Genomic DNA, 25,113 nt, shown 5'->3' on the forward strand with positions numbered 1-25,113 from the left:
CTGTCACTATGGCAATAGTTATGTTGTTTTAGGACGTGCTTGCTGAGTCCAGGCAGCATCCAGTGCATAGCAACTGGTGTACTATAGATTTGGGCAACTGAAGTTTTATCTGATGGTTTCACAAGCTTAAGAAGTATCTCACATTGTATTCACTTGCTTAAATCTGTAAATGACATGCAAGTTCATAACTGTCTACCAACAACCACTGCAGCAAGCTTTACCACCGTGGCCCCTACTCCCACCATCTCCTGGGACTCCAACACTGTTTGGCCATTGTTGTTCTGATCCTGAGAGACTGGCCCAAACAGAGGGACTCAGATGACATCACTTCCTCCAATGGATCTTCTAGGGTCTGAAAGCCAGAGTCTCAAATCCTGTTCACTTTACTAACAGGAATAATTCTATTTAATCACTGGGACTACCTGCTTGTGTAAGGAGAGCGGGATCTGGCCTCACATCTTTTTCTTCTGAAAGAGTAGGAGGATAGGGCTGAACCTACTGTATAAATATAAATATTTTCCCACTCAGTGTATAGCTATAGATACACCCTAAAAATACTTTTTGGGGGAAAATATAATGATCCTATATTATTTTTCCATAAGCTCCCTGTCTTGTTTAGTGTACATAAGAAAGAAGGTTGCTGTCTTTAGGCCCCTCTGTCATTTGTGGCAGAAGCTGGAGATACATAGTGAATAAGGCAGGGGGTTGCAAGAAGAGAAAGGATGGTCTCAGCAACTAAATGCTGAACGAGAGAACTGGATTCTATCCCTGCTCTGCCCAAGAGTATCTGCGTGATGCTGGGCGAGTCACTTAAACCAAATTTTTCAAAGTTCTTCACTAACTGCGGGCCCTGCTTGAAACCTTGGGGTCTGCTTTGTAGAAAACTTGGGCACTGAGAGCTGCAGCTGGAGTCAATGGGTGCTGTGCTTTGAACATATGAAGTGCTATATAATGCTAAGTACGCTGAAAAAATCAGGTGCTAGTCGTCTCAAATTGGGCACTACAACAGTGGGCGTTTTTGATGGTAATCTCTCTGTGCCTCAGTTCCCCATCTGTAACATGGAGATAAAGGTATTTCCCAACCTCACAGGGGTGTTGTAAAGACAAATTCATTAATGGTTGTGAAGCACTCGGATACTGTAAGTGACAAGTGCCATAAAAAAGCCCAGGAGGAAACAAACAATGTTTTTAGAGGGGGGTATAAATAGCATGGAATAAATAAAGCAGGGGGCCCTCCACTGACCAATGAAGATGTGACAAAATATTGAGCAGTTTCTCATTAAATGAGCATTGTCCATGCTGTGCACTGAAAGAGACATGGTTCCTGTGGGAAAAATAGAATGTGATCATGTAATTAAAGATGATATCATAACACATACACACAATGGGGATCAAATGAAGATTGCACAGGGAATTTTAATTCTGGGATTTCCTAACTTTTGACTGCTTGACTTTGCAATCTTAATGTTCTTTAAATTATTGTTTGTGTGTGTGTGTGTTTAATATAGGTAGATAAAAGCACACCCAGCCAACTGCATAACACTATACCATTGGTGGAGGGGGTCTGACATCTAACCCCAAATAGTGATCAATTTATATCTTGTAGCATGAGGATTTAGAGCCCTTCCAATTTTTATGCTTGTTGCCGAAACTGCTATAAGATTACCCCAGTAATGCCATTTGAATGGAGGTGCATGTTTACTTTAATATATATATATATAATACTGAGGTGTTTTAAAGCTTTACTTGGCTTTATAAGTCACTTGGTTTGAATAATTCACAGCGCACAGGAATGTCAAGGGACTGATTCACAATTCACTCCTTTTTCAACTCTAGATGTTTTGGTGCAGTGAACCTCTGCCCGCTTGGAATTGAACTGAGACCTCCCAATCATTTCACATAAGTCAAGTAATCACATGGTAAATTTTGGCCACTAGTGAGGTGAGTTTGATTTGATCCTAAAGGTAAACAAAAGGTGGCATTTACTTATAGGCCTGTGGAATGGTTTGTTCAATTCAGAAATGGTGAGCACTGGTCTACTCTTCTTCCACTGTAGAAATCGTGATTCTATCGCTGACTTCACAGGGAGCAGAGTTAGGCCAACATCAAGTTCTTTTGCAACTTGCAACCATACAGCACATATGCAAATCCCAAACCCTCCAAAAATCTACTAAGTAACATTTAAAAATAAATATTTATAAAATTCACCAGAAATGCCACATGGCCCATCTCTCAAGGACAGCAGTACCTATGGTTAGAAGGATTATATGATGCAGGGAATAATTTAGGAGTCAGGCGAAAACCTCAGAGGCTCCCCCTATCTGTGTAAGCATATAGGTGTAAAAATCCTCCAAGGTTCAGGGAGCTAGCATCCAAAACTACCTGATCTCTGAGCAGCATAACACCTATTCTATTTGTGGGTCCATTTTGTTTGGGCTGGTACACCCCCAAGATTTATCAGTCTAGTTCAACTCATCTTTAATTCTTTGTACATTTCAGAATCTACATTCCTGCCAAAGTACAAACTCCCATAATAAACAAACAATAACTTGCAACTTCATCATGCGTTTCCATCTCTCAGTCTTAAGTTTTAATGCCCATTCTAGTTCCCCTGCTTCATCTGAGGAGGTCAAAGGACTTCACAAGCACTAATGATTTTAGCTTTGTAACACTCTTGTGTGGTAGGGAAGTATTATTACCCCCATTTTATAGATGGAGAAACTGAGGCACCAGGAAGTTGATGGAGATTAAAAAGACCACCCAGAAAGTCTGTGCCAGACCTACTAAAATAGCAACCATCTTTCCCCCAGTTCTTTGCCTGAATCACAAATCCACGGATATCAATGGGAGTTTTGCCTGAGCTGAGAGTCAGTAAAGAATACAGGCGTGGGTAGGTTACTAGACTTTAGCGAGCAAAGCCTAAAGTATTATCTTTTCTTTAAGGCTCAAGTGTGAGAAAGAATGACAAATTACCTTTTAAACACTTCTGTAAAATGTAGTGGTCCCTTGAAAGTTATAACACGACAAATTCTGCATTTGACAAGGGGTTAGATTAGATGACCCCTACGGTCCCTTCTAACCCTAGGATTCTATAGTAACTGAAGCATGGACCAACAGGAATTTGCAAGAAAGGGCAATTTGCCTGTCATTATTTCAGCAAGAGACAGAGACTTTAACGCAATTTATCACCCTAACAGAGACAAATTTTCATACAGTGATACTTTATTTCAAAACAAGCCTCTTACACTGCATGGGTATTGAAAACCTATAATTAGACACTGACAAATCTTTAGATAATTCTAAGTGCTCCCAAGGCATCTCTAGACAGACTTCTCCTTTTCAGGTTTAAGAAATGAGAGAAAATATTCAGTACTCATACAACACAGAGACAGAATTGCTGAAAGATCTAACATCACCTCCCACTGAGTCTAGTAGGTCAGCACATACCTACTCTTCAGTGAAAGCTTCTTGAGAAGAGAAACATCCACAGGGATGAATGATTTCTCAAACCTGTAAAGCAGTCATGATGTGGGAACTACTGCGGGAATAGCAAAAGACCCTCAGCACTAAGTGCCACTCTGCAGTAGTCAAATATCAGGTCGAAAGGTTTGAAATGTGTTTCAAGCCGGAAGATGAAAAGGAGTCGAGGAGAAAGGAAGAAGAAATACTTTATTTGCTGATAGAATAACTTGCTCTGTGGGTTAGTTTGCACCAGACATCACCAAAAAGAAAGAAAGAAAGAAGTCAATGTTTTAAATTCTAACAACTGAGTAAAATGGATCACAATATTTAACACAGACCATACATAAGTTTTTAAACAGTCAGAAATTATGTCCCTTTCTCATTAGATGTTTATTCTTTGAGAGTTCACTCTTGCTATTCTGGTGCTGACCTCAATATCTGATTTTCCATCTTCTGTAATGCTTCCTAAGTAGCAATAATTTCTCACTTACTATATGACTATGTTGCTCAATGGAATATTGCAGGGTCATTGGATACCACCATAGTTTTTGTCTTGTCCACATTCAACTCTAACCCATATTCTTTGTCATATTCACATATAACCTCTAATAACTTCATCAGACATTCCGAATCAGCCAACAGCATTGTCTCATCTGCATAGTGAATGTTACCTATTTTCCAGTCATCTTAATACCTTCTTCTGTTTCTTTGATCCTCAGCTGGCATAAGTCACCACAGTTCCAGGAACTGGCACCAAATCTTTATTTTGTATTTCATTACTAGGTTCACAGGCTTTCCTCCCTCTCTTGACACCAACCCAATCATATAGCTGAAGGAATCACTTACCTCTAAAAGTTCATCACCAATGTGCATTCTTCCATCTCTTCCTGCAGGTCCATCTGGATTGATGCCAACTATGAAAATGCTCATACGAGACCTGTCCTTGTTGCCAGCAAGGCTGAGTCCAAGCCCATTCTTATCTTTCTCAAGCTCAATAATGTGCAACTCCCCTGGCAGATCTGCATATCTTTGTCTGATTTTCTCTACAAAAATAAAATAAAACAAAATAAACACAAAATAAAATTATATGCAGCCAACTGTGAACACATATAGGTGTGCTACACATTACCTGACTCTCAGCATCACTACAGGTTTCTGACATTTGGGGTTTTCCCAGCATAAAATTAGAACATAAAAAAGGCCATACTGGGTCAGACAAATGGTCCATCTTGCCCAGTATCCTGTCTTCTGACAGTGGTCAATACCAGATGCTTCAAAGGGAAGTGAACAGAACAAAGCAATTATCAAGTGAACCATACCCTGTTATCCAGTCCCAGGATCTAGCTATCAGAAGCTTAGAGATACCCAAAGCACGGAGTTACATCTGTGACAATCTTGGCTAACAGCCATTGATAGATAAATTCATGGAGGACAGGTCCAATTCTTTTTTGAACCCAGTTATGGTTTTGGCCTTCACAACATCCCCTGGCAACAAGTTCCACAGGTTGACTGTGCATTGTGTGAAGAACCAGTTCCTTCCTTTTGTTTGTTTTAAACCTGTTGCCTATTAATTTCATTGGGTGACCCATGGTTCTTGTGTCATGTGAAGGGGTAAATATCACTTCTTTATTCTTCATTTTCTCCACATTAGTCATGAGTCTACAGACCTCCATGACATCCCACCTCAGTTGTCTCTTTTCCAAGCTAAAAAGTCCCAGTCTTTTAAATCTCTCTTCATATGGAAGCTGTTTCATACCCTTAATCATTTTGGTTGCCCTTCTCTGTGTCTTTTCCATTTGTAATATATCTTTAACCAGAGCTACATACAGTATTCAAAGTTTGGATGTACCATGGATTTAGATAGTGGCATTATGTTCTTTTCCATCCTATTATCTATCTCCTTCCTAATACACCTCTACCTCAATATAACGCTGTCCTCGGGAGCCAAAAAAATCTTACCGCGTTATAGGTGAAACCGCATTATATCGAACTTGCTTTGATCCGCCGGAGTGCACAGCCCCACCTCCCCCTGCGCACTGCTTTACCGCGTTATATCTGAATTTGTGTTATATCAGGTTGCGTTATATCGGGGTAGAGGTGTACTTCTTAACACTGTTAGCTTTTTTGACTGCTATTGCACATTGAGCAGATGTTTTTAGAGAACTATCCACAATGACTCCAAGATCTCTTTCTTGAGTGGTAACAGCTAATTTAGACCCCATCATTTTATAATTGAGATTATGTTTACCAATGTGCATTACTTTGCACTTATCAACATTCCATTTCATATGCCCAATCACAGTTTTGTGAGATCCCTTTGTAACTCTTCACAGTCTGCTTTGGACTTAACGATCTTGAGTAATTGTGTATGGTCTGCTAACTTTGCCACCTCACTGTTTACCCCTTTTCCTAGATCATTTACGAATATGATGAACAGAACTGGTCCCAGTACAGATCTCTGGGGGGCACTGCCTCTCTCCATTAAGAAAACTGACCGTTCATTTCTACCCTTTGTTTCCTGTCTTTTAACCAGTTACTGATCCATGAGAGGACCTTCCCTCTTATCCCAAGACTGCTTAGTTTGCTTAGAGCCTTTGGTGAAGGACCTTGTCCAAAGCCTTCTGAAAGTCCAAATACACTATATCCACTGGTTCACCCTTGTCCATATGTTTGTTGACCCCCTCAAAGAACTCTAATAGATTGGTGAGGCATGATTTCCCTTTACAAAAGCCATGTTGACTTTCCCCCAACAAATTGTGTTAATCTATGCACCTGGCAATTCTGTTCTTTGCTATAGTTTCAACCAGTTTGCCCGGTACTGAGGTTAGGCTTACCAGCCTGTAATTGACAGGATCGCTTCTGGAGCCTTTTAAAAAAAATTAGTGTCACATTAGCTATCCTCCAGTAATCTGGTACAGAGGCTGATTTAAGTGATAGGTTACATACCACAATTAGTAGTTCTATACATCTGGTCCTGGTGACTTATGACTGCTTAATTTATCAATTTGTTCCAAAACCTCCTTTATTGACCTCAATATGAGACTGTTCCTCAGATTTGACACTAAAAAGAATAGCTTAGGTCTGGGAATCTCCCTCACATCCTCTGCAGTGAAGACCAACGCAAAGAATTCATTTAGCTTCTCCACAATGGCCTGGTTTTCCTTGAGTTCTCCTTTAGCACCTCCATGGTTCAGTGGCCCCATTGATTGTTTGGCAGGCTTCCTGCTTCTGATGTACTTAATATTTTGCTGTTAGTTTTTGAGTCTTTTGCTAGTTGCTCTCAAATTCCTTTTTGGCTTGCCTAATTATACTTGGACTTGCCAAAATTTATGCTTCTTTCTACTTTCCTCAGTGGGAGCTGACTTCCAATTTTTAAAGGATGCCTTTTTGCCTCTAACCACCTCTTTAACTTTGTTGTTTAGCCATGGCGGCATTTTTTTGATCCTCTTACTATTTTTTAAATTTGGGGGTATACATTTAATTTGAGCTTCTATTATGGTGGGGCTTTTTTTTTTAAAAAAAAAAAAGTTTCCATTCAGCTTGCTGGAGCACTACAAAGCAAATGGTGATGTTTTTAAAAGTTAGTTGGAATGCAATGTTAGATTTATATAAGTGAATGTGCTGGAGAGAAAATCTCTATTTACATTTTTCCAAAGGAAAAAATATGGGGTAGATTCTTTCCGACTAGCATATAGATTTCTACAACTTTTGCTTAGAAAGATAAGTCTCATGCTTCTCATTGTCCTGTGCCATTTTGTTCCAAATTCAGCAGAGTTTTTAAAGCCAGTTTAAACATCAGCTAATTCCCACACTTCAATGGTGTAGGCATCAAAAAAGAAAATTGAAGTAATTAACTGTGACTGGATATCACTTTTAAGAAGCACAAGGTGAATGAAACTGATGCATTATTCATTAAAAAGAGTAAAGAGGGAGAGTATATGTACAACTGCATCCCTGAGTCAGCACTTGGGCTAGATCAAATATTAGCTATTACCATTCTACTACAGGAAAAGGCACGTTAGCAGTACAATTTAACTGCTACTGCATGTTGCCATGGCAACAGGAGGAAGCGCTGAGAGATAAAATAAAAAGTGAATAAAAATAGCTATGAAAAAGAAAGAAAAAGAAAAACTTTCACCATAGAGTTTGATCCTGCAAAATTGCCCTCAATTTCCATTGGCTTCAATGTGAATTGAGGGTACTCAGTACTTAGGATCATTCCCCGATTCCCTAAATCAATCAAAGATATGCACCAATTACACACACAGATTCAAAGACTAAAATTAATACCCCATGATCACAGTTACAGGATTAGCTGCAGCTTTGATCCCTCCTCTCTCTCTCTCCATTGCATCCTTTCAAGTGACAGGCCCTGTGCCTTCACTCATCTCAGGGTGGAATCCCATGATTCTTTCCCTCATAGTCCGAGCTACAGAACCCAGCCATGATTTCTCAGCAGGTCTAACTGCACCTGCAAGAGAGATTTCCCTTTGGGAGCGATTGATCACCAGGTAAATACCGGGACGCAGAATAGTTGTTTCAAAACAATTATTTATCCATAGGAACATAGGATTCACAGGAAAAGGGCTAAAACAAGAGACCCACACACATATGGTTTCCCTTTTAACATTTCCCTCAAAGCGTAGGTAACCCCAACTTATCCTAGGTACGTCCACTTCTGAGGACTCGGATTCAGACTGCTTCTCTGCAGTCACTGCCTCTTAGGGCCTCAGGATTTTATCTACTCTAGAGTTCTTTGCTTCAAGTTTCTTGCCCGAAGGCTCCCTCCCATATCCCAAAACAATGGATGTTGGGCCCAGCTTGGTCAGAGGCAAAACTTCAAAGGTTTTCACACCTGTATTGTCAGTTAAGTACCAGTGACTGGGTTATATAAAGCCATTGTCTGCCTTCCTGACCTGGGGTGAGCTGTGGCAGGAGTTGACACCCTTTAAACTATATAGCAATCAAACTGAGGTTTACATAATATTCATAAAATAATACAGATATCGGCCATAAACTTTACTTGTTAAATTCTATTCCCCCCAAACACCAATTCCAAAACAAACTAGGCTTTTAAAAAAATATAGACAGCTGGCATTGGCACTTATTTCCTCTCAAATTAAATGGAAAATTATAGGTTTTGATTGTTACATGTGTCTCAGCCTGACCATTAAAAAGAAAGATTAAAATTTGACTAATCTGTTCTCACTCTCTTCCTCCTGTCAATAATACTTAAGGTTAAAATTTTGCAACAGGTATTTTTAATAAAGGTCATGGACAGATCGCGGACAATAAAAAAAATTCACAAAAGCCCGCAACCTGTCCGTGACCTTTATTAAAAACACCCGAACAGCCATGGGATGACTACAGGCTGCTGCTCCAACCCCGCTGCTCCTCCTGCAGCATTGACCCAGCCCGGCCGCTGCTCTTGCAGCAATGGCTGACTGCTGGCCCTGACAGCCGCTGCTCCTGCTCTGGCCCTGGGAGCTGATCCAGCAGCCCTGGGAGCTGCTCTTGTGGCAGCAGCGGTTGCATCTGCTCCAGTGGTGGCTGACCCGGCCCTTTCCGCTGCTCTGGCAGCCACTACTCCAGCAGTATGGGCAGACTGCCAGCCACTGCTCTGGCTCAGGCCACCACTCCAGCCCTGCTGCTGCTCTTGGGTGGGGGGCTGACAGCTGTTCCAGCCCCGCTGTTGCAGGCAGAACCCAGAGAAGTCATGGAGGTCCATTGAAGTCATGGTATCCGTGACAGAATCAGATCCTTAATACTCCTTTCAATGCTCTAGCTTGAGGCTGAAGTTATGAGTTGCACTGTTACAGGGTGCAGGAAGACCAGTTGCTCAGTGTTCTATCAGCAGAGTCTATTATTAGTAACTCTCAATTCTAAGCTTTGTCTAGACTGGTGGTTAAGAGACAGGATTGGAATTCAAGAGTAATGGGTATCTATTTACCCTGGCCAGGAATTTCATAACAATAAGCAGACACTTTGCTGTTGTATATTTATTTGTGTATTATCCAAAGTGCTTTATCACTAATGAATTAATAGTTCCCTAATTCACCTAGAGGTTGAGACGTCTTACACCAATTGTACAGCTATGAGAATTGAGGCCAGAGAGGATAAGTGAGCTGCCAAAAGGTCACAGAACAGAGCTGGGAATACAACCACTATTTCCCTAACCCGGAGCCCTGTGCCCTAGCTGCTGGATCTTCTTTCCTCATTCTATCAGTTGTGAGGCAGTAGACCTTGAGGATGATCAAAATCTTCTGTACTAGTTGCATATAATTATAAAGATTATAAAATTATAATTGAGAAGTAATCAGCAAGGCCCATTCTGATTTTGCAGCCACAACACCGGCATGGAAACACCATAACCAGGCAGGAGGCCCAGGCAACCTGCAGTCAGGCCATCTGCTCACTCAGCTGAGACTCTAACAGAGGGAATGGAAGGAACACATAGCACAGCCCCTCTCTCCAATCGGAGCATGAGTACACAGACTCTGCAGGGGGAGAGGTTTATTGCTGGAGTGACTTTCTACAACCAATACCTGTGTATGGAGTTATATTCTGGAACTGAAAATAATTGATGCATTAAAGCAGATTATAATTAAAATACAAATATTCTACTCAGCACTGTGAAACTGCAGCACACTGTACTTAAAGCAGTGTTGGACTCCGAGAAGTGAATATACAAATAAAAATAGCACTTTCTTCTCGGCTCTGCTTATTCAGAGTCAGATTCACTTTTTAAAGTGACAATAAGAAGTTTTAGTCCTACTAGTACTGGTGAGCCCACACCCCTAAGGAAAAAGGAACTAAACTTTGGGTATGTCTATACTAGGGGATTAATCCGAATTTACAGAATTCGAATTTTGGAAGCAGATTGTATAAAGTCGAATGTATGCGGCCACACTAAGCACATTTTCAGACGCCTTATCTGAGATAGCCTTCGGGACGGAGGAGGGAGGCTTGAGAAATTTGCAGCTGCTGGAGGGAGGGAAAAAAGGAGAGAATTTTTTAAAAAGATACATTTTACAGAACAATGCTTATACTCTTTCACAGTGACCAACACTATTCACATTACATAGCACATGTGATTTCTGTGCAAGGTCGCATTTTGCCTCTTAATATTGAGTGCCTGTGGCTTTGCTGCTACAGATCACAGACGCAGGTCCGGGCAACAGAATTCAAGCAAAGCTCATTGAGTGCTGTGGTTTTCCTGTTAACCTTCAGCAGCAGAAAACAAACTAACCCCCCGCCCCCATCCAATTCTCTGGGATGATCGCTTTATCCCTCCCCCCACCGCATGGCTGGTATCAGGGAAGATCCCTGCTAGCCACACGTGAAAAGCTCAGCGCCAATTCCCCCCGCCCCCCGGGCTTGGCTTACTACAAGGAAGGATTTTTTTTCAGCCACCTCTGTCCCCTTAATTAAATTCCCGTATTTCAACCAGGTTACCATGAGCAATATCACTCTCCCGAGGATTACACAGTGAGATAAAGAACGGATGTTGCTTGAATGCCAGCAAACACCGGGACCATACGCTGTCAGGCTTTGTCATGCAATGATACCAGATTACTTGCTACTAGCATGGTGTGGTCAAGTGTCCTACCATGGAGGACGGAATAAGGCTGCACTGCCCAGAAACCTTCTGCAAAAGCTTTTGGAGTACCTCCAGGAGAGCTTCATGGAGATGTCCCTGGAGGATTTCCGCTCCATGCCCAGACACATTAACAGACTTTTCCAGTAGCTGTACTGGCTGCGAATGCATCCCAGGTCCTCAGGGCAAATTAATCATTAAAAAACGCTTGCTTTTAAACCACGTTTTATATTTTAAAAGGTAAACTCACCTGAGGTCCCTTCCAGGGGGTCATGGTCTTGGATACTGGCTTGGGAGGGCACTTCAGTCAGGCTGAGAAAAAGATCCTGGCTGTTGGGGAGAACGGAGTGCTGTGTGCTCCTCCTCTTCCCTGTCCGCAGAATCCTCAGGTGTGGCTGATGAGATTACCCCCACCTCGGAATCCACGGTCAAAGGTGGGGTAGTGGTGGCAGCCTCCCCTAGAATTACATGCAGCTCAGTGTAGAAGCGGCATGTCTGCGGCTCTGACCTGGAGCGACCGTTTGCCTCCTTTGTTTTCTGATAAGCTTGTCTGAGCTCCTTGACTTTCACGCGGCACTGCTCCGAGTCCCTATTGTGGCCTCTCTCCATCTTGCCCTTGGAGATTTTTTCAAAAGTTTTGGCATTTTGTCTTTTCGAACGAAGTTCTGCTAGCACTGAATCCTCTTCCCATATAGCGATCAGATCCAGTACCTCCCGTACGGTCCATGCTGGTGCTCTTTTTCGATTATCAGCCTGCATGGTTACCTGTGCTGATGAGCTCTCTGTGGTCACCTGTGCTCTCCTGTGCTGGGCAAACAGGAAATGAAATTCAAATGTCCACGGGGCTTTTCCTGTCTACCTGGCCAGTGCATCCAAGTTCAGATTGCTGTCCAGAGCGGTCACAATGGTGCACTGTGGGATAGCTCCCGGAGGCCAATACTATCGAATTGCGGCCACACTAACCCTAATTCAAAATGACAATATTGATTTCGGCGCTACTCCGCTCGTCGGGGAGGAGTACAGAAATCGATTTTAAGAGCCCTTTATTTTGAAAGAAATGGCTTCGTTGTATGGACGGATGCAGGGTTAATTCGATTTAACGCTGCTAAATTCGAATTGAATTCATAGTGTAGACCAGGCCCTGATTGTGGCTCGTCATTGTTATTTATGAAGTTCCAACAGCAGGGCCAAACAGTGCTTCAAGTTCAACCCCACAATGTTACTTAGCAGAGCGGAAGTGCACTATAAGGTACTGTAAAGACAACAATAGGTCGTTGCAGAAAGGAGCACAGAAGTGTTAAAAAGTTGACTATTAAAGGGACCATTTCTTTTTAAAATGTTTTTCTCTCCCCATTGCTGTGTGAAAAACCCACATACACCCACTTCCTTTGTGTGGGCTGGGCTCTTCATGAACTTACCATATCTATTTAGGAAGCAATTATTTGAAACAGTATCCCTGCTGAGGAGACTAGAGTGGTAAAATGCTGAAAGATTAAGAAACTACAGAGGAAATTACACACAGAGTGATTCATGTGCTGAATGCCCCTCTTAGTCTGGTAATAGGGCACATTCATCACTTACTGCTACAGTAAATGCAATTTATATGCATGCATGTGTAAAAATACACACACACACACACACACACCCCAGATATTCTGTTTTGTTTTTAAAATTAAATCTCTGCTCAGCAGGGCATTCTTTTACTATTTGGGATAATAGGAAGTATTGGCTTTTACAAGCTCCACCTATTACTACTACTTAAATACTCCTCAAAGGGCTGTCCTCTGTGCTAGGTGATTGTAGTGTAAATGCTACCATACTATTCCCAGGACTGTCATTATCCAGTCTGCATACAAATATCCTTTGGGTTTCCTGATAATTTCCTATAACATTCTGTTAGTATTCTCCATTTGCCTCTTAATAAGACTCTCATAAGATCATTTATACAAGTATTTACTGAAACAAACATGCATCTAAGGCATCTTTTAATGCATTTTTAGATGTCTTTTTCCTCTAGCTGGTACCACTTTTCAGTTCTCTGCCTAGTACTGGGGAGCCAGTTAGCATTTGCAAGAATTCTATTATCTGCCTTCATTAGCAGATACTTTACACAAGGCAATTGTAATTCTGTGGTTATTGCATTACACCCAGGGTATTAGGTTCTTTTTGTTTTGTCACTATATGGAGTTGTTTCCGCATTTCATGAACAATAAGCTTATCTAAACTTCAGTAGATGCATCTTACAAATAATATTTAGCCAGCTAGTGCAGCATCTACAGAGTTTCTTTTTACAATACATATATTATATACATACAAACATGTACATAATTAAATAGGACCATAGCACCAACAAGTTATTTACTAATCAATCCTGCAATAATGTATCCCAGATATATTAGCAGATAATTATTGCATTTTAAACAGAAGCCTTGGAAACGGAAGACAATTGCTTTCAAACAATCTGCCATTATGCTGTCACAATGCTTTCCTGCTCCACTGACTATCACTACATTAAATGGGGAGAAATAAGAAAATAAATAGTAGGAGATATGGCTAGCCAATTACAACCCAAATTACTTGAACATTGGTGCTGTAATATTGAAACAAATATAGTGCATCATTATTTAAAGACAGCCACCATCCTGCAGGAAGACAAGAGATTGTGTAAAGTGTGAAGTTACAAAGATATAGGACGGTCCCACAAGAGCAGTGGCTCTCAAACTTTTTTTTACTGGTGATCCCTTTCACATAGCAAGCCTCTGAGTGCAACTCCCCCTTATAAATTAAAAACACTTTGTAATATATTTAACACCATTATAAATGCTGGAGGCAAAGCGGGGTTTGGGGTGGAGGCTGACAGCTTGTGGACCCCCCCATGTAATAATCTTGTGACCCCGAGGGATCCTGACCCCCAGTTTGAGAGGTTCAGGGAACTGCTTCCCAAATATGAGAACTCTGACCAGCTGGATCTTCACCTCCAGTTAAATGAGCTGAAATTAGAAAGGGGAAAGCTTGCCCCCACCACCAAAAATGTGTATTTTCCTGGTATAAAAGAGAATTTATCTAGAAAGATAATGATGGAAGGGGAAGAAAAAAAGTTCCGGATGACTGAGCTACTAGGTAGCTTTTATTTATTTATTTTAAAGGGTGCTGAATCATGAGGTGGTATCTGGGACAGAAGAGAAGGGGGGCCATGTGTTGAAGAGGCTGACAGATTAAATTTTTATGTAGAAGCTGATATTGCAATCTTTGAATCCCTGCTCCAAATAACACCACATATTCTCTTTTGGAGACTTTGTCATGGCCTTATACATCCCTCTGTGTTTGCTTTTATGACCCAGGGCTACAATTTCTATCAAATCATACAAGACATTGTTACAGCCATCGTTTTTTCATGGATAGTTCTGCTTGGGCTGCAATACTGCATTCACTGTTCTTCCTTCAGCATTGATCGACATCGGCATGCAGCTAGCGTACACAACATAGAACCAATCTCGCATATCAAACAACTAATTCCCTGCTTAGTTTCACTTTAAACATAAAAAAGAAAAGAAAAGAAAGAGCAGGGAGTCCCTGGAATGCTAACCCTAATGCTGTGAGGGCAACACATCTAATTTACTGATTACAATTTACAAGAGCCTAAATGAGCACATTAAAAAGGCCATAATTTAACAAACTGGGGCTCCGAATTCTCTTGACATTCAAACAATGAACACATTATACCAGTGATCTTTCCACTAGCCACACATTCAACTCCATGGAGGCAAAGAGCTCCATGAACCTTATCTAAAAAATAACGCTTCCCATTGTGTTCAAAACCACTGATGGACAAAAGAATTTCATTAACGTTTACTTAGGTGTCATAAAAGCAGACATTTGGAGAAGAAAATGAATGGGATTTAAAATATAGCGTTGATATATTCAGAACCCATGGACCTAACTGGAAACATCACATATTGCCTTGTGGTCAGTCCCCACACCAAGTGACAGGAGAAGAGGCACAGGGGCTCGCCGTAATTGCAGCTCTTCCACAGAGGGGATCATCTAGTCTGACTGCCTAACACAAACTATACATTTCACCCAAATGTGCCTATGATGAGGCCAATAACTTTAGTTTAACTGAAGTATTTTAGTTCTCAGGAAACCTAACTGCTGTGCATCACAGGCTGAGAACAGGAGAGACAGGGAAACCACCAGTTCGCTCGAGGCCTTTATCTGTATATCTAGATTGAGTTTTAAAACCTGAGGCAACAAGTCTTAGAGCCCAGGTTTACAGTCTCAAGCTCACACTACAGTGCTAAAAACAGCAGTGTAGACATTGTATGTCAGAGGCTAGAGCTCAGCATCTGAAACCCACCCCTCTTGCCAAGCCCGAACATCTTGACAGCTATTTTGAGCATTGTAGTGTGAGTCTGAATCTGTAGACCCAGGTTCTAAGACTCTCTGCTGTGGGTTTTAGAACTCTGTGTAGACATACTTTACAATGGCAGGGAATTAAATGAGACACGCCCAGATGATCCCAACAGGTGATTCATACCCCAGGCTGCAGTGGAAGATGGACCCCCCGACACCGACATGGTCCCTGCCAATTTGACCTGGAGGAAAATGCCTTCCCGACCCCAGGTCTGGGGTCCTTGAGCACAAGGACTGGGCTAACATCCCATAGGTACTAACACTTCCAAAAAGTGCAGTGATGAAGCCCCTTTCTCCTCCCCACCTTGCACCAGCCAACAGAGCTAGCTGGCTGAGAAGTGAGGTGTAGTGTACCCCACCAATGAGATGGTGCAGCAGCAGCCTCTCTGAAGCACAATGTTCTCCTGCAGTTCTCTGGGACTGTGCACCTACACACAGCCCCCCAACCAGGGCTCTGCTTCACTGGCAAACTGGATGTAAGTTATTTACCTTCGAAGTATGTTACTTCACTTTTCAAGTGTAACCTCAGCATTTCTATTAGCTGAAGTGTCTGACAAAGACTAACACACATTCCCAACCCATGCCTACCATAAAACAAGAAGCTCTCTCACTCTTATTTTTATATATGTATGTCCCAGAAGAGGTGAGACGTTATAGCATTATTTTTGTAGTGTGTGTGTGTGTGTGCGCGTGCACACATTATCTGTATTAAATGCCATCAATCTCTCATAAGACCTGAGGCAAGGAAATAAATGTTGATTCAAAAAATGATCTGTGAAAATGTGATGATTTTATCCTTGCAAATATAACTAGTCCATTCATAAAGGAGAACTGTATAAGCAGTATGCATTGAGCATTAATGACAAAATATTCTTTAAGCTAACTTTCAGGCTTCTTTTTTTTTTTTTTGTACCTATTTGTTTGAGAGTTAATATTATCTGGGATCTTTATAATCTGTTTTCCTTTCTCCTAACTGCTTCCCTCATCTCCGACTCCCACTCTAAGGCCTTGGCTACACTGGCGCTGTACAGCACTGCAACTTGCTGCGCTCAGGGGTGTGAAAACGCCCCCCCCGAGCACAGCGCTGTAAAGCGCCAGTGTAATCAGCGCCTGCAGCGCTGAACGCTCGCTCGCAGCACTGCAAGTTATTCCCCTCGTAGAGGTGGAGTATATACCGCGCTGCGAGCAGCGCTGGCAGCGCGACTACACTCGCGCTTCACAGCGCTGCCACGGCAGCGCTGTGAATTCTCAAGTGTAGCCAAGGCCTTAGCTTTCCATCTTCTTTCATGCCTTGTCAAATGCTTGAAATAACTTCTCATTTCCATGTGGCAGATGATTGCCACCTCCTTCAAATTTTTCCTTAAATCCCATTTCTCTTTTGCAGCACCTCATTACAAGAGATGGAAAAATGTTTTCTGCAAAATATCCATTTGAATTCACAGATTCCAAGTCCAGCAGGGACCACTGTGATCATCTAGATTGACCCATAACAGAGGCCACAGAACTTCTCCAAAATAATTCCTAGAGGTATATCTTTTAGAAAAACATCCAGTGATGGAGAATTGACTACAACTCTTGGTAAATTGTTCCAGTGGTTAATTACTCTCACTGCTAAAAATGTATACCTAGCCTGAATTTGGCTAGTTTCAGCTTCCAGACAGTGGATCATGTTATACCTTTAACTGCTAGACTGAAGAACCCACTATTAAATATTTGATCCCCATGTAGGTGCTAATTGACTGTAATCAAGTCACCCCATAACCTTTTCTTTGTTAAGATAAATAGATTGAGCTCCTTGAGTCAATCACTATAAGGCATGTTTTTTAATCCTTTAATCATTCTTGTAGCTCTTCTCTGAACCGCCTCCAATTTATCAAAATCTTTCTTGAATTGTGGAAATCAAAACTGGACACAGTATTTAAGCAGTAGTTGCACAGGCATCAAAAACAGAGGTAAAATAACCTTTACTCCTACTCAAGAATCCACTGTTTATGCACCCAAGGATCATGTTAACCCTTTTGGCCACAACATTGCACGGGGAACTCATGTTCAGTTGAGTATCCACCCCACATTCCAAATCTCTTTCAGTATCACTACTTCCCAGGATAGAGTCCCCCAACCTGTAAATATGGCCTACATTCTTTGTTCCTAGATATATTCATTTACATTTAGCCATACTAAAACACACAGTGTTTGCTTGCACTCAAACAATAAATATCTCTCTGTATTAGTGATCTGCCCGCTTCATTATTTACCACTCCCCAAATTTTCTCATCACTTGCAAACTTTATCAGTGATGATTTTAGGTTTTCTTCCAGGTCATTGATTAAAAAAAAAAAAAAAAAAAAAAAAAAAGTTAAATTGCATAGAACCAAGAAGAGATTCCTTGCAGGAAACAAGAAACACACCCACTAAATGGGGATTCCCTATTTAGAATTACATTGAGAACTATCAATTAGCCAGCTTTTAACACATTCAATGTGTGCCATATTAATTTTATATCATTCCATCTTTTTAATCAAAATGTCATGCAGTACCAAGTCAAATGCCTTACAGAAGTCAAAAGTAATAGTGTTGATGTAATGTACTTAATCAACCAAATTTGTAATCTAATCAAAAAAGATAAGTTAGTTTGATGGGATCGATTTTCATGTTTGTTTCCTCCTGTGGTGACTGCCTTCCTGAACTTTGATTGAATTTTACTATCACAAGTATTTACAGAAAACTATTTTTAAATTTTGCTTTCTGAAGCTTATCTACTATAAACCTGATTACAACAGTTACACCTAGTCAACAAAAAGAAGCAATATCATTTGACTTATGTGACTGAACACAACTAAGCAACACAACTTGTATCACAGATTCCAAATTTCAAACAGGCAGCCATAGAGTAAATGGTATTTGCAAGAAGTGACAATCTGTTTTCAGACAACTGGTGAATAGAATGAAGTTACTTTCATTCAATATGTTATTTACTGTTATTTGTTCAGCTCTGCTTCATATCTCCCAAACAGAGTTGCATTTACTCCCCAAACATGCTGTTTCCATGTGTCAAGAACAGGTGGTTGGGGTAGAGGGAATATACAGAATTATGGCATTCCCCTTCCTTGCAAACTACTATCACGTGGTCCAGAATCTAAACTCCCCACCCGCTCTTTTCAAATAAGTCACCAGCCCTGATGGTTGCAAAGAAAACCTGCCTAATGTTAACTGAATGCAACTTATTCCTGGGGGAATTCTGCTCCACTGTGCACACAGAATTCATGTCTCCCCACAAATCTCTCTGCTTCCCTGCAGAAAATGACAGGGAAGCAAAGGGAAGCCACAAGAGCGGTCACATGCCAGCATGGTTTCCAGTGCCCAGAGCAACCGGTGGAGAGGTAAACCTGTGGGGGCGAGGGGACGTCCATGGGTGTAGTTGCAGGGGGGGGGGGGGGGGGGGGGAGAGGCAAGGAGGGCATAGCTTCCCCAACACAGAGGCACGGTATGGAGGGACACATGGGGTCATGTACCATTGCTCCCCCACCATTTCTAAGAACGCAGAGCTACCTGGCTGAAGGAGGGTTCTGCTCTAGCTCTCTGATTCTGCAGCTGTACACCACCTCCCAGGTCCCAGTGCTGATCACACTCCCCTTCTGTGTGCTAGGAGCTATTCTGTTTTCTGTACAATAATTGAGTGCCCGCGGTGGGGCAGGGCAAGGAGGCTGGGGTGAATGGAGGAAGGGATGGGGGCTCCCCCATTAAGTAGGCCCCCTGCTCCACCCCAATGAGCCCCCCCACGCCCAGACCCCCATTTCACTGAGCCCCAACCAGCTGTACCCAGACTCCCACCCCAACAAGCCCCTCTCCCCCATCACCTGGACCACTCCCAGTAAGCCCCCCCCCACACCCAGATTGCCCCTACTAAGCCCCATCCTCCTCACACCCAGACCCCCCCGCCAAGCCCCAACCAGCTTCAACTGGACAGAGTCCCATTGCCCCGGCACGCAGAACCTCCCAATGAACCCCTGTGCATCCAGATCCTCCACTGAACTGCCCACACCCAGATTGTCCCACATGGAACCCTCTGAACCCCACACCCGGATCCCCCCAACAATAAGCCCCTCTACACTTGGACCCTACTGGGCTGAGCCTGCCTGCTTACACCTGCTGCAGAGAGGCAGGGCCCTGGGGTGTTTCTGGAGCAGGCCTAGCCCTTGTACTGTATCAGGGTTCAACCTCACCACCAAGTCCTGGGAGAGGAGTGGCCTGTGCTCCCCACTGCCATGCTGGAGCCTCCACATTTATTTATTGTCAAATAAAATTTGCAGAATTTTAAAATATTGTGCACCAATTTATTTATTTATTTATTTGGTACAGAATTCCCTCAGGAATAGTAATTGATGCTATGACGTTCACTCAAGTTTGCAAAGAGCCCGAAATAGCTCTGAGAGGGAAGAACTGCCTCTATTCATCTGAATGAAGTGATAACTCAGAGGCTTGATAAGTGACAACACTTAAGCATTTCATTGCTGATCAAACCAGGTAAAAAGATAGAAGGGCAATCATATAATAAGGATCTCCACAACCTATGGTGAATGCCATTTCATTTTGGTCACGTAAGTGGATGGCATTCGCGATCATGCCACCACTCGTTTTTTCTCCCCCTCATGGCCCTTAAAACGCCATGCCCAAGGAGCCGAGCAGAACCAAGTCTAGAATTTGAATCCCACTAAAAAGAAAGGCAAGTCTAAGGAGCCAAACACAGCATGGCTTCTCAAGTAGATGGAGCTTACTTTTGAGCACAGCTTAGAAGAGCACCACTATCTTATAGCCTTACTTCAAGTCCTGCACCTGAAGGGTCATCAGTAGACCATAATTACAGTATACCCATACTGTATATCATATCTAAGTTCTTAGGAGCAGAGACATTTCCTGTTTATATTTTTTGTGAACTGCTACGTACATTTATGATCCTATGTAAAACACACCTCCTTATCTATGAAAAATTAAGCATCTTTAAAAAAAAAATTGCCAGTCTAGGGAAAATTTGCCGTACAGGGTGCTCTTATGCTGTGCAGTTGTTCCTTATGAATGAAATTCACTTCTGCCTATTTATTTGCCTTTCAAATTGCATATTAACAAGCATCAAAGCACTCATCCCTACATAGACGTGACCTCCTTTGGGTACTCTGATCTACCAATCAGTTATTCATGTAAAATACTGGCTGCTGAGTTTAGAGAGTCTCAGGGCCTGCTGAGAATCCTGCAGAGCTCTGTACTCTGGTGCAGAGGATTGGCAAAAGCTTCCAGCTTATTTCTTCCCTACTGCCTAGCTGCTGATAATGCAGGATGTTTTAGCTAGATTAGAAAGAAACAAAACCTACTAATTGGTTGAACATCATACTGGCATGAGTTGATTAAATGCAATCAAACAGTGCTGAAGTAATTTTTCCTGTGATAAAATCCTGCATGAAAACACAAACGGCTACCCTAAAATCATGTTAAGGTTGACACTTGAGCCCATAAAACTTGAGCCCATTTTGAACTAAGGGTATAGCAGCACCCTCCATACAGTTTTATTGCATCTAGACATGGGATAGCCTCCCACAGAAGGTGGCAGAGACTCCATCTTTTTGGATGTTGAATATGTAACTGGACAGAGCAGTAGACAACTCACTGTATAGGACAATCCTACATTATTCAGGGGCTAAACTAGAAGGCTTAAAAGGCTTTATCACAAAATCCTGGAATTTAGAGCAGGTACAGTACAGCAAGTCTTCGGAGAGATTCCCAGCTCATTTGGCAGCTTTACATACCTAACAGGGTTCTTTAGAAAGCCATTACAATATGAAATATTCAAAAATATTCATTGCTATTTGTAAATCTATAACTTCCGGGCTAATCTGAAATAATACCAAATCTGTATTGCAACAGCCAGGTTACTATGCACGTTTGTAATCTAGACCAGTGGTCTCCAAACCTTTTTAATCGCGCACCCCTATCAGTAAAAAATTTTTGAGCACGCACCCCCTCCCGTGACGGCTCTACCATTTTTTCTTTAAAAAAAAAAAGCCGCTCGGACTCCCGTCCGAACTGACGAAGCAAAAACAAACAAACAAAGAAAAACGCTCCTCCTGCTGTGCACCCTTAAGGATCCTCTTGCGCACCCCACTTTGGAGACCACTGATCTAGACAACACCAACCTTTCTAAGCTGCAGGAATGATCTGTATAAATGCACGTCTGTAGGATGCATAGTCATGTCAGGGTGCATGTACGCAAAAGTATCGGTATGTAGTCTAAGAGATCCCCCAGGCCCTGCTCCAGAATGTCTTTCCACAACTCCTGCCATGTCCACTGGTTTTTGGAGGGAGCCAGAAATGGGACAGAAAACCTCTCCCCTAGGTTCCTCTTGCTATATGAAGGTTTTCTAGCTCGCACCTATGTGTACTGTCTGCTAGGATTTCATCTCACCAGTAAGATGCAAGAGCGCTTCTCTAAATTGGTAATCAAACACTGCTTGTTCATTTGATGGAAGAAGGGGTGTGCTGTGGGACTGAATAAAGATGGCTGTGAAAGCCTTAATCCTTTGCGGTGCTTTTTGGCTTGGCATCCATGCTAGGGTTACCATATTTAAGGTTTTAAAAAAAGAGGACACCCCACAGGGCCCTGGCCCCGCTCCTTCCCTGGCCCCGCCCCAACTCCGCCTCCTCCCCTGAGCGCCCCGCATTCCCCCTCCTCCCTCCCAGCCACGCGAAACAGCTGCCCGAGCACTACCGGCTTCACAGTTTGCCGGGCAGCCCCTAGACCTCCAGACCCGCTGCGCCCCCGGCCGGGTGCTTCCCCTCCCGGGCTCCGGCTGCTCTGGGGAAGCGCCCAGCCCGGGGCACAGGGTCTGCAGGTCTGGGGGCTGCCCGGCAAACGGTGAAGCCGGTAGCACTCGGGCAGCTCGGCTCTTCAGCCACACAGAGCTGAGATGTCTGGGGGGAGCAGCAGCAGCTGCCGCCACAGCGGGGAATCTGCCTGCAGCTCGCAGCCTGCCGAAGCTGCTCAGGTAAGCAGGGGACTGGGGCAGGGATGCTGGCATTTTCCCAGACACGTTCGGCTTTTTGGCAATTCCCCAAAAACGGTGATTTGAGGACCAAAAAGACGGACATGTCTGGGAAAATCTGAATGTATGGTAACCCTAATCCATGCTTCCTCAATGTGGAAAAACTGAGATGTGTTCCTCTTCCTGCAAATACCAGAGGGAGCTCAGACTTCTCTTCAACACTGTGGGCTATGTGCCTTCCCCGCATGCTCCAAATTTCCTCCTCCTAGTGGTGCAAACAGAGTGGCAGTTCAACCCTCTCACTTATCCATTGCAATCCTACGTTTTAAAGCTGATTTGGAGGAAAGAATAAGCAATATGTTGTTTCTCATTCTCTGTTGTCCCCCACAGAGCTGAAATGTCTGGGACTTGTCTCCCTGAAGGGATCACCTATTATTAGGGTGACCAGATGTCTCGTTTTTAAAGGGACAGTCCCATTTTTTTGGACTTTTTCTTATATAGGCGCCTATTACCCTCCACCCTCTGTCCCGTTTTTCCACAGTTGCTTTCTGGTCACCCTACCTATTATGGCCTTTCAATTTGTCCCCCCTGTTTCATCATGGCAGAGCAAGGCAAAGACCAGAGGCCTCTGAAGCCACAGAAAGGGAACTCTGCCATGATTGTTCCCGTCATGTTGACTCTTGCTCTGCTGAGGAAAAGGGGCTCAGAGTCTAGACTACTTATTGATACCTCTGAAAAAGGAGAACGTCAGAGTCTCACTAACAGCTGCGAATCCGGTGTAGGGCTATGTAAAATCAGAGTTATTTGACAAGAACTACATTGGCTTAATGAATTATTTTTAAATTTAAAAAATCTGGTTTAGCAGCTTAAACCAAGTTTCAGCCTAATTAATTAGTTAATGTTTGCACAACACTTTCTAAATGTGTTGGGTATGTGATAATCAAAACTTAACATTGGCTGATCCACCCAAGGTTGCAAGACAGAAGCAAAAATAATCTAGAAGTTTCTGTGTTGAGTCCAAGTCAGAAGAAGAGGGGGTGGATACTGTGGCCCCCCTGAAGAAGCATTTCTGGCTAGCTAATGGTGAGAAAGCAGATCTGACCATTCTGGATTCCGAGTAGCAGCTATGTTAGTCCTTGTAAGTATTCTCACACTTCTTATCAAACTGTCTGTACTGGGCTATCTTGATTATCACTTCACAAGTTTTTTTCTCTTACTTAATTGGCCTCTCAGAGTTGGTAAGATAACTCCCACCTGTTCATGCTCTCTGTATGTGTGTATATCTATCTCTTCAATATATGTTCCACTCTATATGCATCCGAAGAAGTGGGCTGTAGCCCACGAAAGCTTATGCTCTAATAAATTTGTTAGTCTCTAAGGTGCCACAAGTACTCCTGTTCATAGAATATCAGGGTTGGAAGGGACCTCAGGAGGTCATCTAGTCCAACCATGCCTGATCCTAAAGGGCCTTGCCTAACTCTCCCTCCATTACAAAATCCTTTCCATCTTCCTCAAGGCCCTTCATAGCCATTCTCCATATGCCTCCTTAAGCTCATCCCTTCACATACCTCCACCTCTGTGAGGCAAGTTCTGGACTCATCGCATTTCTTCCCCCTCTCCATTCTCGACCTCACCAGCTATGTGCAACAGTCTGTCCAGTTCCCGCACATCATGAATTTCCCCCCTTCAAAATTAATATTCAAAACTAATCTCATCTATACCATCAACTAGCTTGTATTGCTGGCATGGTGTCATCAGTGCTTCATGCATCTCCTTGTCTAGTGGGCCCACTTACCCCCACGCCTTCTCACTGCAGGACTTCCCAAGATGTGACACTACTGTGCGTCCTGAGATGAACACATGAATTATACACTATAAAATTATATCGTATTATTCTCAAAACAACTCCTAGGATAATCGGTCACAACTTAAGGCAGGAAAGAACGGAATTAAACCTTTACATCTGGTTTATCGTCAGTTTTAGTAATCTGATGAAGAAGGCTTTCTAGGTTTTAAGGACTAAACCATGGATAACCTGGTGCCGGTATGCTAGAAGGGTGAGAGCGCCCAGGGAGCCCCTTCAGCCCTAGTTGGGCACCCAGGGGACTTGTTAGTGCCAAAAGGCCAAGAAGGACTGTGCCAGGAAAGAGCCGTAACCCCAACAAACCAGACAGCACCAGGATCATTACATAGGGGAAGTGCAGCCTACTTTAAAAAAATAAATAAAAACGTGTAGCAAGTGGTACCACTAGCTGACCTGATCCCACAGCATACGGAGGGACTAAGATAGAATACCACAATACCTTCAAGAACAGTATGGCTGGTATAATCCTCCTTATTCGCAGGCACAGCTTGAAGAGACATAACTTAGCCCTGTTTCATAGAATATCAGGGTTGGAAGGGACCTCAGGAGGTCATCTAGTCCAACCCCCTGCTCAAAGCAGGACCAATCCCCAGACAGATTTTTTTCCCCCAGATCCCTAGATGGCCCCCTCAAGGATTGAACTCACAACCCTGGGTTTAGCAGGCCAATGCTCAAACCACTGAGCTATCCTCCCCCTACACATACATTGTGTGTGTCTACAAGCCCTAATCATCAACCAGGACCGC

General features: G+C 42.8%; 1 protein-coding gene across 5 annotated transcripts in view; it reads right to left on the minus strand.

Moving 5' to 3' along the window:
* The window catches only part of PATJ (PATJ crumbs cell polarity complex component), a 214,023-nt gene that overhangs the window by 71,435 nt on the left and 117,475 nt on the right, over window positions 1-25,113 (minus strand). For all 5 annotated transcript variants that reach the window (XM_034778751.1, XM_034778749.1, XM_034778750.1 and 2 more), the window contains one exon: window positions 4,309-4,505. In XM_034778751.1, the coding sequence (XP_034634642.1) occupies window positions 4,309-4,505 (197 nt within the window). The remainder of the gene's footprint in view (window positions 1-4,308; window positions 4,506-25,113) is intronic.

Source organism: Trachemys scripta, chromosome 8 (assembly GCF_013100865.1).
Source record: "Trachemys scripta elegans isolate TJP31775 chromosome 8, CAS_Tse_1.0, whole genome shotgun sequence".
NCBI lineage: Eukaryota > Metazoa > Chordata > Testudines > Emydidae > Trachemys > Trachemys scripta.